The sequence below is a fragment of the Rana temporaria genome, chromosome 3, assembly GCF_905171775.1.
Source record: "Rana temporaria chromosome 3, aRanTem1.1, whole genome shotgun sequence".
NCBI lineage: Eukaryota > Metazoa > Chordata > Amphibia > Anura > Ranidae > Rana > Rana temporaria.
In genome coordinates, this window is record NC_053491.1 from 217,039,647 (window position 1) to 217,056,471 (window position 16,825).

Genomic DNA, 16,825 nt, shown 5'->3' on the forward strand with positions numbered 1-16,825 from the left:
GCATAATCACTGTGAAGACTCATGCATATTTTAATTTGTCGGGTTATCCCCTCAGTAGAGGAAACGTTAATCAGTTAGACTGCAAGCACACACTATGCTTTAATGAGCCATCTTCACCTTTCTATTCCTGACTTTTTACCTTAAAAGAACTTGTTTAATGTGTAAAGAAAAAAATAAACTCTTAGAAAAGGCTAAAACACTTTGCTGTATTTTCAAATGGGTTAAAAGTCTAAGCATTTGAGGCAAAACCAAGCATAGGGAATATATTTGCCTGGTTGAAACATTCTTCTCGAGAACTTTATTCTGTTTGCTTGATAAGGGTACCACCTGGTGGATTAATACGATTACTGCACAGGATACGATTGCTCTATGTAATACATAAAACATTTTTTTTAAATGTATCATTAGTAAATGTACATTTATGATATTTTTAACTCACCTTGAAGTCCAAAAATGTTTAGATAATTAGGAATATCTGATCTTGATTTTTGATCATCTTTGGCTATTAAACCGTGTGTATGCTTTTTCCCAGACAACAAAGGCTCAGCAGCAAGTAGTATCCTAAGAACCATTTCTTCTTTCTTCCATTTTTCACCTTCCTGTGTCTACAACATATAAATTTGATTAAAAGACATGTCCCCGTGCCACTGTATAAAATTGAATTCAAACACAACTAATATAGTAATAAACATACGTATTTAAAATGATGTTTTCATAATAAATGGATTATTATATATAGCGTAGTTGTCTTCCAGTTTTACTGCACAGTTGACTGTTTTTTAAAACCTAGACCTCCTTGATATGGTTTAACTTATTCCACTTATTCTCAATAATCTGTACATTTGTAGCCACCTGTCAAGATTCTGCAGCTTTTCCAATAAATCCCCTACTTCGAAAGAGTTCCGTTACAGGTGCTCGTTGGTAAGTCTAACTTGTTCGTAAGTCCAACAAAGATCAGTGCTTGCGGACAAAGGCCATGAGCACTGATCATTAAGTTCTGGTGAGGGGGAGATCGCTGCACCAACATTGCTTGTGTTGGTACGGTGATCGGTCAGTTTTTTGGGGTTTTTCCGTTCAGCCCACCGTGTTAAATGAAAAAAAAAAACTTTTTGAAAGCATCTTTGAAAGTTCGCAATTGGAAGGTTTATATGTAAGGGACTTACTTTATTAAAGAATTGTAAAACTTTATCTCGTCTTTGGAATTTAATTTAAATTGATTTCCACATCTTGGGTGGAATAGGGTTGGCTAGAATTTGTTTTTAGGTCTTCACTGCTAACCTTATCTCTTCAGTATAGAAAACTCTGCACCTCCTGAATAACCTTGACAGAGCTAGATTTAAAAACCTTGAAGGAAGCAACATCTGAAGAATTTAGATATTGGTGACAAAAACATCTCCCCGGGGATGGTAGGGAGATCACCTTTTCCTGGTGCAGGAAAATAGTAAGGACATGGCAGGGTTGGGACAATGTCCCAGTCCAACCTTAATGGAAAAATCCATTGCCCCTTCTAAGCAATTTACAGACCAGCTTGTGGTTTGCCACCCCTAATCTTCCTATGCTGTAATGCCCTACCACTTACTCTGGTGCCATAAGTTAACTGAGCTGGGGATTTGTAAATATCAACTTTTACAGTGAACAGTCAGACCCACTGAACTGTCATGAACTGAGAAGATCTTAAACTGAGGGATGCATACTGATGCTGACTGCTGTTACATACCTGGCAGGGTATGGGTACATCATTTCACTACAACACTGCAGTTATAAGCAGACCCAAGGCTTAGGTGTTGTAAAAATACCCCAATTTAGATATGTAATGGTTCAAACAGGTCAGGGTTGCTTGGCACTTTCACACTTTAGTGTCAGGTTCTTGTATTCACATTCCATGCAGTTTGTATTTGTTCGCCATGTTTATAATAATTTTTCTCTAGGTGCCCCAGTTTCCTCCCACAAGTCAAAAAACATACTAGTAGGTCAACTGACTTTTGCCTAAAAATTCTTCTACTGTTAGTAGTGCATGTATGATTAACCACTTAAGACCCGGACCATTATGCAGGTTAAAGACCTTGCCCCTTTTTGCGATTCAGCACTTAGTCGATTTAACGGACAATTGCGCGGTCGTGCGACGTGGCTCCCAAACAAAATTGGCGTCCTTTTTTTCCTACAAATAGAGCTTTCTTTTGGTGGTATTTGATCACCTCTGCAGTTTTAATTTTTTGAGCTATAAACAAAAATAGAGCGACAATTTTGAAAAAACATTTTTTTCCACTCTGTTTAGGCCGATACGTATTCTTCTACATATTTTTGGTAAAAAAATTGCAATAAGCGTTTATCGATTGATTTGCGCAAAATTTATATCGTTTACAAATAGGGGATAGTTTTATTGCATTTTTATTAATAATTTTTTTTTTTACTACTAATGGCGTCGATCAGTGATTTTTTCTGTGAATGCGACATTATGGCAGACACATCGGACAATTTTGACACATTTTTGAGACCATTGTCATTTTCACAGCAAAAAGTGCTATAAAAATGCACTGTTTACTGTGAAAATGACAATTGCAGCTTAGGAGTTAACCACTAGGGGGCACTGTAGGGGTTAAGTGTGACCTCATGTGTGTTTCTAACTGGATGGCTGGATGTGTGACGTCATTGATCGTGACCCCATGGCTGGGCTTAAAGAGACAGGTACGTGATTGTGCCCAGCCGTGCCATTCTGCCGACGTTTATCGGCGTGAAGGGGTCCTTAAGTGGTTAAAATATTAGATCCTATGATCTTTTGGAGATGAACTGGAGTGAATAGTTTAATGTTCTCTGTGCTAAGGCAAAAGTGTCAGTACTATATACAGGTGGTCCCCTACTTACAAACATCTGACTTACAAACTACTCCTACTTACAAAACGGAGGAAGACAACAGGAAAGGAGAGGAAATCTACCCCTAGGAAGGGACATTCTCTCCTGTAAGAGTTAATATGGGAAAAGGGTGTCTCCTCTCCACTGATGCTTTATCACCAATCCTTGTTTCCCCAGTAACCCCAAATTTTCAAAATCCAATTGTCATTGGCACAGAAAGTGAGGTGAAATCTTCTGAAAAGATGCACAGACAGCAAAACAAATGTTACATGGGTGATAACGCTTTCCTATGTTATCCAAAAAGCTTAAAAATAGATTTTTTGGTTGGAGCTACACATAAAAAATGTACCTGTTCCAAATTACAAACACATTCAACGTAAGAACAAACCTACAGTCCCTATCTTGTTTGTAACACGGGGGCCGCCTGTGTGTGTGTGCACACAATAAAAAAAGTATGACTTTCTACCATACTGGCATGAGAGAATATGCACTGACATAAAATGTTGGTTCCCACAAATTACCTTTTCACGGGAAAGTAAAATAGATGTAAAATGCATTGCTGAAAAAGGATATTGCACTGCTGACATATTTCCCATAAAAACTAAGAAAAGCCATTTTCCGAAAAAAGGGATTTTTAATACAGCTTACCTGTAAAATCCTTTTCTTGGAGTACATCACGGGACACAGAGCGGCATATTCATTACTATGTGGGTTATATGGAGTACCTTCAGGTGATGGACACTGGCAATCTCAAACAGGAAGTGCCCCTCCCTATATAACCCCCTCCCATAGGAGGAGTACCTCAGTTTTGTAGCAAGCAGTATGCCTCCCAAAAATGGTCCCCAAAAGAGGGGTGGGAGCTCTGTGTCCCGTGATGTACTCCAAGAAAAGGATTTTACAGGTAAGCTGTATTAAAAATCCCTTTTCTTTCTCGTACATCACGGGACACAGAGCGGCATATTCATTACTATGTGGGATGTCCCAAAGCAATGCTTACAATGAGGGGAGGGAGAACATCTTCCCAAGACAAAAGGATTTAATTTAGAGATATACTCAAATCATAATAAATCCAACTTAGTTGAGAAAAAATAAATTTTTAAATTTAACTCAAAAGGGAGCCCCCCGGATCCGAGGGTCTCAAACTGCAGCCTGCAGCACTGCCTGCCCAAAGGCTGTATCAGTATTCCTTCTTACGTCCAACTGGTAGAATTTTGTAAACGTGTGGACAGAAGACCAGGTTGCCGCCTTGCAAACTTGAGCCATAGAGATCTGGTGGTGTGCTGCCCAGGAGGCGCCCATGGCCCTAGTAGAATGAGCCTTTAATGATAACGGAGGAGGCAACCCTTTCAAGCCGTAGGCCTGAGTGATTAACTGTTTAATCCATCTCGAGATGGTGGATTTTGCAGCTGCCTGCCCCTTCTTGGGCCCATCCGGTAAAATGAACAACACATCTGTTTTCCGGATCTTCTCTGTAGCTTTAAGATAGGCCTTCATGGCCCTGACAATATCCAAGGTATGCAGCAACCCTTCCTTTCTGGAAGTAGGTTTAGGGAAGAAGGATGGTAATACCAAATCCTGGTTTAGATGAAAACTGGATATAACCTTTGGTAGGAAGGAAGGATGAGGGCGGAGAACGACCTTGTCCTTATGAAAAATAAGATATGGATCCTTACAGGATAAGGCCGCCAGTTCCGATACTCTTCTTGCGGAAACTATGGCGACCAAAAATACTAACTTCCTTGTCAGTAAAACCAAAGGAATTTCAGCCAACGGCTCAAACGGTTGTTTCTGTAAACTTGACAGAACAAGATTTAAATCCCACGGGCAAAGCGGGGATTTAACTGGAGGATTAATACGCAAGACCCCTTGAAGGAAGGTCTTAACTAGCGAGTGGGTGGCCAGCGGCCGCTGAAACCACACTGACAAAGCTGAAATCTGTCCTTTGATTGTGCTTAATGCCAGTCCTTTATCCACTCCTAGCTGGAGAAAACTTAATACTCTATCGATGGTAAACTTGCGAGAAAGCCATCGCTTGGACTCACACCAGCCTACATAGGCCTTCCAGACCCTGTAATAAATCACCCTAGAGACCGGTTTCCTGGCTCTGATTAGGGTAGAGATTACTTTCTGAGACAGACCTCTACCCCTGAGAATCAGGGATTCAGCCTCCAGGCCGTCAAATTTAGATGCCGTAAGGCAGGGTGGAGGATCGGACCTTGCGATAGCAGGTCTGGCCGTAGAGGAAGAGTCCAAGGGTCTCCCACTACCATCTTTAGGATTAGTGAGTACCATGCCCTTCTGGGCCATGCTGGAGCTACCAGGATGACTGGTATGTGCTCCACCCTGATCCTGCGCAGCAGGCGGGGTAGTAACTGGAGCGGGGGAAATGCATAAAGAAGTTTGAACTGATGCCAAGGGCAAACTAACGCATCGGTTCCGCAGGCCCTGGGATCCCTTGTGCGGGACATGAACCTGTCTAGCTTCTTGTTCAGTCTCGATGCCATGATATCCACGTCCGGCACTCCCCATTTCTGGCAGAGTGTCTGAAAGACTTGTGGATGCAGAGACCACTCCCCCGGCAACAGAGTCTGGCGACTTAAGAAGTCCGCCTGTAGGTTGTCCACTCCGGGAATGAATATAGCCGATATGCAGGGCACATGGGCTTCTGCCCACAAGAAAATCAAGCTCACTTCTCTCTGAGCGGCTTGACTCTTGGTTCCCCCTTGGTGATTTATGTATGCCACCGCCGTGGCATTGTCCGATTGTATTCTCACCGGGAACCCCTGCAATTTGGACGTCCAAGCCTTGAGGGCTAGTCGAGCAGCTCTGAGCTCCAAGATATTGATGGGCAACTGCTTCTCTGCTGCTGCCCAAGTGCCCTGGCGAGTGCACCCCTCCAACATTGCTCCCCAGCCAAACAGGCTGGCGTCTGTGGTTACTATTTTCCAGGTCACAGGACTGAAAGTCTTTCCCTTCAGGAGATTCTGAGGGTTTAACCACCAAGATAGACTTTGCCGCACTCTTGGTGAGAGTGGCAAAGGAATTTCTAAGGCCTGAGGCCTCTTGCTCCATGCTGACAGGATGGCTGCCTGCAGGATGCGAGTGTGGCTCTGAGCGTACGGAACCGCCTCGAATGTGGCCACCATCTTGCCTAGTAGTCGCATACATAGGCGAACAGTTGGCCTTTTCTTTCTTAGAATTATTTGTATTAGCTCTTTGATGGCCTTGACCTTTAATAGGGGTAGGAACACCTTTTGTTGTTCTGTATCCAATCTCATGCCGAGATATTCCAGCTGCCTTGTGGGCAGGAATGCTGACTTGTCTCGATTTAGGACCCAGCCGAACCTTTCGAGGTACTGAACTGTGAGGGCCACCGCTCGTTCCAGGCCAGGAGACGAGTGGTCTACAACCAAGAGGTCGTCCAGATAAGCCAAGACCGTGACTCCTTGGGTCCTTAGATTGGCTAGGATTGGGGCTAGGACCTTCGTGAATACCCGGGGGGCCGTAGCCAACCCGAAAGGGAGCGCCATAAATTGGAAATGACGTTGAGCCACCGAGAAGCGTAGGAATACTTGATGTGGCTGAAAAATTGGCACATGAAGGTAAGCATCCTTTATGTCTATGGACGCCATAAAGTCGTCCTTCTGGAGCACGGCGACAGCTGACCGAATAGTTTCCATCCGGAATGAGCGGACCTTTAGGTACGCATTCACTCCCTTTAAGTCCAAAATTGGCCTGACATCGCCGTTGGGCTTTGGGATGATAAACAGGTTGGAGTAGAACCCCAATCCCTGTTCCCGGACTGGTACTTCTACTATCACCTTTTGGCATAGCAGATGATTCAATGCCGCTATCAATGCGGCTTTTTTCACAGGGTCGCCTGGTACTCTTGACTCCTGGTAATGAGGAGGAGGGATTTTTAGAAACTCTAGTCTGTAACCTGCGGCCACAGTAGACCGGACCCATTCGTCGGGGATGTTGGCTTCCCAAACCTCTGAAAAGAGGTGAAGCCTTCCCCCCACCCTCATGGGTGGGGGCGCCTCTTCATAAGGCAGACTTAGGGGCTGGCTTAGCTGGTTTGCGATACCAAGGTTTCTTGCCGCCAGAGGCCTGTCCCTGCGATTTGCTGTTAAAGTTTGATCGTACAGGAGGCCGTCGGTACTGCCTGGAATTTGAGGGCCCCGAAGCCGGGGAAAGCTGCCTTTTACATGTAGGCCCCCGAAACTTCTTTTTGACTGGTAAAAGCGTACTCTTACCACTCGAAATAGTCTGAATGTATTTATCCAGATCTTCTCCGAAGAGTCGCCCTCCATGGAAGGGAAAACCTGCCAGAAGCTTTTTGCACGGGGGCTCGGCCGCCCAGTTTTTTAACCATAAGAGTCTTCTCATATGCACTAAAATAGTGATAAACGAGACGCTTGCTGAATAGAGTCCTTTATAGCATCCACCGCAAAGCATAGAGCTCTGGGTATATCAGATAGCTCCTCTGCCTGCTGGGCAGGGATGTCCTTAAGCATCTGTTTAGTCTGGTCCTTTAAAGCTTGACAGATTCCGATAGCAGCAACTGCTGGCTGTACCACTGCCCCTGCCGTAGCAAAGGAAGCTTTTAAAAGAGTCTCCAAACGTTTATCAACCGGGTCCTTAAACATTTGAATGTTTTCTACCGGGCAAGTTAGTGATTTATTCACACATGAGATGGCAGCATCCACAGCTGGGAGCGCCCATCTTTTGGCAAACTTCTCTTCCAACGGGTAGATAACAGAAAATTTTTTAGGCGGCAGAAAAATTCTGTCTGGTCGTACCCAATCCTGGAAAATTAATTCCTCCAAAAGAGGATGGACCGGAAAAACTGCGTTGTTCAAGGGCGCCCTTAAGGAGCCCAAAGAGGAAACTACCGGACCCCGGCGCTCCGGTAAAGGCAACTTAAATGCTGAGTGAACCATATCTGTCAAAGACTGGACCCACAGACTCTCCGCTTGGGAGGCTGAGAATGGTTCTTCAACAGTAGATTCCTCAATTTCTGAACCCTCTGGATTCTCGTCCAGTATGTCCTCCTGAAACTCTAATTCCTCCGGTGAGAGAATTTCAGCATCTGAGGATACAAATTTAGGCGAAGGGGATCTAGTCCGTTTCTTGCCTGGTAAAGACTTAGCGAACATAGCCGCCAATCTTTCCTCTAGCCCACTCAAAGAGGCAGCTAGCATTTCCTCTGTGACAAACACAGGGTTGGGTGGATCTGGGCCAGCCGCCGCACCAGACCCCCCTATTGGCTCAACCAAGGCGGCCACAACTTGGCTATTAGGTGGGGAGAGTACCGGCATAGCCTGACTCATGTCCTCAGAATCCGAGGGGGAGCCCTTTTGTTTCTTGGCATTTTTTGCCCCTTTTGATCCCGAGCCTTTGGGAGCCATAATACAATACCGAGGTACCCCTGCATGCAACAACTGACTGTTTGCAGCTAGGAGTAGTTAAGAGGTTTAGGGAACAGCAGGATTACTAGTGTCCAAAAACCCCTGGTGAGGCCGAGTATGTTTATTCAAAAAACAAAGGAAAAAAAAAATCTCTTTTTTTTTTTACTATGATATTATGTTCCTTTAAATAAAATGTATATATATATATATATTCTTTTTTTTTTTTTTTTTTTCTTTTTTTAAAACATACGGCCCCACCAGATATCCTTTGCGGCCTCTAACCTGCTGCAAAGGGGAATTTTTGGCTGTAGAAAGAAAATAGGCCAAGCCTAGGATGTACTACCCCTTTCCTGCCACCGGGGGTCACCGGAGTGCCGCTCTGCGTCCCCTCTCCTCCAGCATCAGCTCAGACTGAGCCATGAATGCAGCCTGTCTGTTCTTTAACAGACGTGAAGGCACGCCTCTTCCTGTGCTCCCTCCGCCCCCTCCTCCCGAACGGCGCGAAACAGTCTATTTTGGCGTGCCCGCGCACGCGCGCGCGCCTGTCAGGAAGGAGAGAGACACATGGAGACGCGCGCCAGGCGCTACAGAGGCAGGGAGAGAGGATCGAGCCGTCGGCTGCAGGGCGGCAAATTTGAACCCCCGGACAGGTAGGCAACTAACAGAGACTCTTAAGGACTCAGTTCTTTGCCCAGAAGAGATTCAAAGATGACCCTATCTGACCAGCAGGGCAGCAGGTGGCCAGCAAAGACTTACTTGGACAGGGGAACCAGAGATGGGGGGGGGAAATCCGACCATCCTGTCTACACACAGACATAGTGACCAAGGTGCCTATGCAGAGCATACTTAGGCTACCCCCCCTTTTGATCACCCCTGGGGAGCCCGCTGTCGAACCAAGTTCCGCAGGCTCCCCACTTACCTGCTCCATGCCGCAGGACGTTTGCAAGCAAACATAGTCCAATCTTCTCCCATCTCCGTGGGTAGTGTAGTAGACCATCAGGCACTGGGGTCCTAGAAGGAACCGCTGTCCTGGACCTATATAGCACCCCGGCAAGCAGGATACTTTTGGCTTTGGAAAAAAGCACCAAGTCCTGGGCCCGGGGTCCAGCCCTCCAGAGAGGGCATTATAGGCAAAACCCCATGGATTTTGGGGCCCGGGTACTGTCCACTTCGGCACTGAGGCACTCTGGACAGATCCGGTTAGCCTGCCAAAATCCTAAGGATATGGAGGCAAGCTATTCCGTGACCAACACCTAAGACACTGGCGAAAAAACTGAGGTACTCCTCCTATGGGAGGGGGTTATATAGGGAGGGGCACTTCCTGTTTGAGATTGCCAGTGTCCATCACCTGAAGGTACTCCATATAACCCACATAGTAATGAATATGCCGCTCTGTGTCCCGTGATGTACGAGAAAGAAAGTAATTGCTGCACTGCAGAAAATCCCTGAAAGGTTTGATATTTTGTTTTCCAAAATTGTGGATAAAGCCAAATGTACTTTATGCCCAGTATTTTAACCAATATTTTAAACATATGCATTTTGATAAGATATTGTAGATGGACCCTACTAAACAACAGACTGTTTAGCCGTTTAGTGTAGTCACTGGTGACATAAGCTATGGTATCTAAGCATTGCTGGTAGCTGGTACCAACTTTTATTCTGTATGTATCAGATCCTGTATAAAGAAATGGCTGGCAACACAAGCATGCCAGAAAATGTCTACATACCTACATGTCTTTCCACAGGACTAAAAAGTATGACCCTTTCAATTTTTAAGCAGCAGCATATTTAGAGTCAAGGATGTACAGCAGTAGTCACACCTGGAAACTAGTACAAAAGATTGCAAAGGGTCCAAAGGCAGAGACTGAAATCTGCCCACATTCCATGGTGTGTCTGTAGTCATCCAGAAAGCTAGGTTGCAATTTAAGCAGAACTTCAGCCAAAAAAAAAAAAAGAAGATTAGCCATTAACACATAATATAAATAATAAAGCATTTCTCTACAGGACTTCCCTTCCAATGCAAGATGTCCTCACTTTTCCGGCTTGACGTTCAGCATCACTCAACCCACTTCTTTGAGTCCAGGCCCCCTGCCTGTGACTAGACAGCAGCACAATGATGAGCTCATCTCTGTCATTCTAGTTTCTCCTCCTTCCAGCATGCTCCTTGTCAGCTCATAAACTGACAACTTTCTTGTATCACTTTGCTTCTCCCATCCAAGTCTGCTACACAGTGGAGTGCAAGACTCTGATTACCAAATTACTAGGGCTGTTACTGATTAAAATTTTCGTGTTCGATTAATCAATTTTTTTTAGATCGATTAATCTACTAATTTCGATTAATTATAACGCACATACATTTTTAGGATTACCATCATATATAGTGCCCACTGAAATATCTCAGACATCTCCTCCACTGTAATATCCACAGACATCTCCCCACTGTAATATCCACAGACATCTCCCCACTGTAATATCCACAGACATCTCCCCCACTGTAATATCCACAGACATCTCCCCCCACTGTAATATCCACAGACATCTCCCCCACTGTAATATCCACAGACATCTCCCCCCACTGTAATATCCACAGACATCCCCCCACTTTAATATCCACAGACATCTCCCCCACTGTAATATCCACAGACATCTCCCCCCACTGTAATATCCACAGACATCTCCCCCCACTGTAATATGGTCTACATCTCCCCCACTGTATAGGAAGATTAGTGCTTGCTTAGTCTTACCAGAGAAGCCGGCCAAACATGAGCAGTTGGGCCAGGTGATGACGTAAGCATGCCACTCTAGGCTCACCTAGGCCGCTGCCGGGTGGACCAAGATGGCCGTCGCTCCGGGGAGCAGGGCCGAAGTCGCGGCCTTTCCTATGGCCGAGGCAGCAGCGGAGCTCCGTGGATCACATGGTGTGCCGATCCGCATATGGTGACCCATTCGGATCATTTACGATCCATTGCACCACTAGTGCCAATCAAAAGAATTTTGATTAATAAAAAAAATGAAGGATTAATCAAGGAATTAATCTTTAATTTCCACAGCCCTACAAATTACATTCATGTACTTTAACTGTTTTCATTAAAAAATGTACATGATCTATATGCGATAAAAGCATTGGTGCTGAATAGTGTACACAAATTGAGTTGCACACAATTAATTTAGGTTTAGATGAGAGCATACTGCAAAATCCACATTCATACAAATCCCTTAAGAAGCCAGTTGCTGAATTAATTATTTTAGGAATAACAGACTTTTGCACACTAGAACACCCACACTGTTCTTTGGGTTCTCTGACAAGGGCATTAGGTGAGGCAATACAGCAGCAAGGCTTGACCTTGTATGAACTACTAAGACAGCTTAAATGGGATGTGCTTTTAATGACATTACCTGTAGGAAGGTGTATAATGGAGGCATAATGGCATCGAACACTTCCCAGTGTTCATAGCTAAATGCTAACTTTGAAAATTTCACAACAGCTTCGGCAGAGACTGCATTCTTTTCTGGAAGAGACACAACAGAAAAAGACAAGATTTAAAGCCATGTTCCTCTCCGAACACTCAGAGCACAATAAATCGCTCGGCTGCATAGTAAGACATTGATATCAATAACTCATCAGTCACAGGATGAAGTGTGGGTGGCAAGGGGAACATTTTAAACTAGTTTTAGACAATGTAATGCTGCCTTTGGCAGCGTCTGGCACCTTGTGAATCTTCGAGGATGATCTGCGAACATTTGTTTTTGAATGATTTATTTCAGTTTTATTGCAGTTCATTTATCTTACTGCACATGATTAAGCCATCAGTTATGTAGCATGCACTTTTGTCTTGTCTGCATCTTTGCTAAGAGACTGAGATAATACACGTATAGCATTCAGACATAGACCAGTAGAAATGAAGTGTAGACATAAATCTGGATATATGCCTCTGTGTGGTTCCACTCTTTTTGACTGGCAAAACAGAGTTCAATCAAATAAGACAATGGTAGATAATATAACTTGTTTAACAATAAGGCCTCAGAAGTTATATCATGTGATATGACTTTAAAGACCAAATATCACAGGCCCACTACTTGTGAAGGGTCTTCGAACAGCCAAGATTGAAACCCTGCCCTAGACAGACAGTTAAGAAATGAAGAGTACAAGGCAGCAAAAAAAAAAAAAAAAAGGCTAGCAAAGTGCAAAATAAAAAAATAAAAGGAAAATCTTATGATTTGGGTCGGATTTATTTATTTTTTTGTAGCTTGCAAGTTTTTAAACTGATCTATTATATCATGTTTTTTTTTCAGATATATTAAGCAGTTGTCCAAAAGAGTACAAATGGAGCCCTAAAGAACAGGGTGAAAAGGGGTAAGCCTCTCCTCCGACCCATTCACCTTTCTCTGTAATTTGATATTCAGTTATTGAGCTCTGTAAAAACTTTTTTTTTCTGAAAACCAGCTACCTAAACATGTAAAAAGGGGGCCTCAAATACCAACTGTGACAAACGCAGGTGTCAGATCCCTGCCCTCCTCACTATCTCCTGACAAGGACCGACCAATCTCACACCGACCGCACTGTCACCAACGTGACCAATGTCACTCTCAGCTGCACCCGACACAAACATCAAGCTGGACCACAATCTGGGTGTCAGCAGCCTGAGAGCGATTGTCGCTTGGTTAATTAACCACTTCCCGCCCGGCCTATGGCCGATTTACGTCCGGGAAGTGGTTATGAAATCCTGACAGGACGTTCCAGAACGTCCTGCAGGATTTCATGCCGCGCGCGCCCGTGGGGGCGCGCATCGCGGCGATCGGTGATGCGGGGTGTCAGTCCGACACCCTGCATCTCCGATCTCGGTAAAGAGCCTCCGGCGGAGACTCTTTACCACGTGATCAGCCGTGTCCAACCACGGCTGATCACGATGTAAACAGGAAGAGCCGTTGATGGCTCTTCCTCCTCGCGTCTGACAGACGCGAGTAGAGGATAGCCGTTCGGCGGCTCTCCTGACAGGGGGGGTTCGCGCTGATTGGTTATCAGCGCAGCCCCCCCTCGGATCGCCACACTGGACCACCAGGGATGCCCACCCTGGACCACCAGGGTGGGCAAAAAAAAAAAAAAAAAAGCATAAAGAAAAAAGATGCCAGTCAGTGCCCACAAATGGGCACTGACTGGCAACAATCAGTGCTGCCACCCCAGTGTCCATCAGCGCCACCCCAGTGTCCATCAGCGCCACCCCAGTGTCCATCAGCGCCACCCCAGTGTCCATCAGCGCCACCCCACAGTGCCCATCCATGCCCAGTGCCCACCTAGCAGTGCCCATCTGTGCCACCCATAAGTATACATCAGTGCCGCCCATGAGTGCCCATCTGTGCCGCCTATGTGTGCCCATCAGTGCCGCCTATGTGTGCCCATCAGTGCTGCCTATGTGTGCCCATCAGTGCCGCCTATGTGTGCCCATCAGTGCCGCCTGTGTGCCCATCAGTGCCGCCTATGTGTGCCCATCAGTGCCGCCTATGTGTGCCCATCAGTGTCGCATACCAGCGCAGCCAATCAGTGCCACCTCATCTGTGCCCGTCAGTACTACCTCATCGATGTCCATCAGTGCCATCTCATCGGTGCCCATTAGTGCCGCCATATCAGTGCCCGTAATTGAAAGAGAAAACTTATTTACAAAAAAATTAACAGAAAAAAATAAAAACGTATTTTTTTTTCCAAATTTTCAGCCTTTTTTTAGTTGGTGCGCAAAAAAAAAAAAATCGCAGAGGTGATCAAATACCACCAAAAGAAAGCTCTATTTGTGGGGGAAAAAAGGACGCCAATTTTGTTTGGGTACAGTGTAGCATGACCGCGCAATTGCCATTCAAAGTGCGACAGTGCTGAAAGCTGAAAATTGGCTTGGGCGGGAAGCTGCGTAAGTACCTGGTATGGAAGTGGTTAAGCAATTAACCATTTCACTGACACCACTGACCTCTGATACAGAAGGGTCAAAACTTCCATCAATTTAGCATTACAATTATGATTTTAGAATAATCGTCTGTAAAACACACAGTCACCACAGACATGTATGCTCAGAGGCTCTTATCCTTTACAGTAGCACTCAAGAGACAGGTTCTTGGTTAGCTTGCATTAAGAGCCCAACCAGTTGCAAGACAATAGCGAATTAAAATTCTCTATTGTAACACTGATTCTCCTCTGGGCCAATCAGGAAGCGGATCTAAAACCCATCACCCGATTGGCTGAAAGGAGATTCGATTGGATTGGTAAATGTATTTTATTGGGATTTTATGTGATAGACCAACACAAAGTGGCACATAATTGTGAAGTGGAAGGAAAATTATAAATGGTTTTCCACATTTTTAACAAAAAAAATATATGAAAAGTGTGGCGTGCATTTGTATTCAGCCCTCCTCAGTCAATATTTTGTAGAACCACCTTTCACTGCAATTGCTGCTTTGAAAAATAGCTCAAGCTCTGTCAGTTTGGATAGAGAGCGTCTGTGAATAGCAATTTTCAAGTCTTGCCACAGATTCTCCATTGGATTCAGGTCTGGACTTTGACTGGTCCATTCTAACACATGAATATGCTTTGATCTAAACCATTCCATTGTAGCTCTGGCTGTATGTTTAGGGTTGTTGTCCTGCTTGAATGTGAACCTCCGCCCCAGTCTCAAGTCTTTTGCAGACTCTAAAGCCCTGTACACACGATCAGTCCATCCGATGAGAACAGACTGAAGGAGGACCGTTTCATTGGTTAACCGATGAAGCTGACTGATGGTCTGATGTGCCTACACACCATCAGTTAAAAAAACGATCGAGTCCAACGCGGTGACGTAAAACACAACGACATGCTGAGAAAAATGAAGTTCAACGCTTCCAAGCATGCGTCGACTTGATTCTGAGCATGTGCGGACTTTTAACCGATGCTTTTGCATACTAACCGTCGGGTTTTGACCTATTGGTTAGGCGTCCATCGGTTGAATTTTAAAGCAAGTTCTAAATTTTTCGACCTTAGAATAACGGACCGATGGGGCCCACACACCATCGGTTTGGACCGATGAAACGGACCTTCAATCCGTTTCCATCGGTTTTGACCGACCGTGTGTACAAGGCCTAAGAGGTTCCCTGCTAAGATTGCCCTGTATTTGGTTCCATCCATCTTCCCAGCAACTCTGACTAACGTCCCCGTCCCTGCTAAAGAAAAGCATCCCCACAACATGATGCTGTCACCACCATGTTTCACGGTGGGGATGGTGTGTTCATGGTGATGCACAGTGTTAGTTTTCCACCACGCATAGCGTTTTGCATTTTGCATAATATAATTTCAAACCTAAACACTTTCAATTTGTATCCAATCAGGCCGGCCCTCACACTACAGAGTTGAATGTAAATCTAAAGGAGATCGTACAAAAATTGTAAAAGACAATTGTACAATGTATGACCAGCCTAAGTTGCCAAGTTGAATAGCCAATAGTGGTGTCAAGTGACTGGCTGTACAGATGTGTGTGAATCACAAAACTAGATGAATAAAATTAGGTGAAATAACTCATCTATATTACAACTTGTGATTTAACATCTGTTCTGTGTTAAGTTGGCCTAATATAAGTTGGCCTAAAGATAGTGGGCCAGATTCAGGTAGATTGGCGCATCTTTGTGCCGGCGTAGCACATCTCATATGCGCTACGCCGACGTATCCCAGAGAGGCAAGCAGAGTATTCACAAAGCACTCGCTCCCTACGTTGTGCCAGCGTAACGTAAATCATTTGGCGTAAGCCCACCTAATTCAAAGTAGGTGGACTGTGGGCGTGATCCATTTAAATGAACCGTGACCCCATGCAAATGATGGTCCGAACGAACAGCGCATGCGCGCGCATGCTCAGAATCACGTCGAACATACTCCCTAAGATACGACGGCTCAATGCCTACGACATGAACATAACCTACACCCAGCCCCATTCACGTACTACTACGTAAACGACGTAAAATACGACGGCTGTTCCGTCGACCATACCTTTGCATGGGATGCGCCTCCTATAGGTGGAATAACTTTACGCTGGACGTACGCCTTACGTAAACGGCTTATACTACTGCGACGTTCGTGAATCGGCGTATCTCGGTCATTTGCATATTCGACGTGTAAATCAATGGAAGCGCCCCTTGCGGCCAGCGTAAATATGCGCCCAGGCTCCGACGGCGTAGGAAACTTACATCGGTCGGATGAAGCCACATTTCAGGCGTATCTTGAATTAAGAATCAGGCGCATAGATACGACGGCGCATCTGTGCACTTACGCGGCGTATATAGAGATACGTCGGCGTAAGCGTTTCAAGAATCCGGGCCATTGTCTTTGCATAATTACTAAAATGTATCCACAGCCCATGACTAATGTGTTATCCACAGTCATCATTAAAGGAGTTCTCTGACCTAAAACGTTTAACCCCCGCTGTGCCCGGGCTGTAAAAAAATAGAAAATAAACTGTCACTTACCTGCCTACGATCCCCCGTTGTTCCGATATCGCCGTCCCGTTCTCCGGTCCAGGTCTCTTCCGCTTCCTGTGTGTCGGTGACTCATAGTGCGCTCA

The 16,825-nt window shown here is 45.1% G+C and overlaps 1 protein-coding gene across 1 annotated transcript in view; it reads right to left on the reverse strand.

Moving 5' to 3' along the window:
• CFAP54 (cilia and flagella associated protein 54) overlaps window positions 1–16,825 on the reverse strand; it is a 533,435-nt gene that overhangs the window by 412,908 nt on the left and 103,702 nt on the right. Inside the window, exons 11-12 of the mRNA XM_040344233.1 lie at window positions 11,658–11,770; window positions 440–605 (exon numbers count right to left, since the gene is read on the reverse strand). Coding sequence (XP_040200167.1) covers window positions 440–605; window positions 11,658–11,770 — 279 coding nt within the window. The remainder of the gene's footprint in view (window positions 1–439; window positions 606–11,657; window positions 11,771–16,825) is intronic.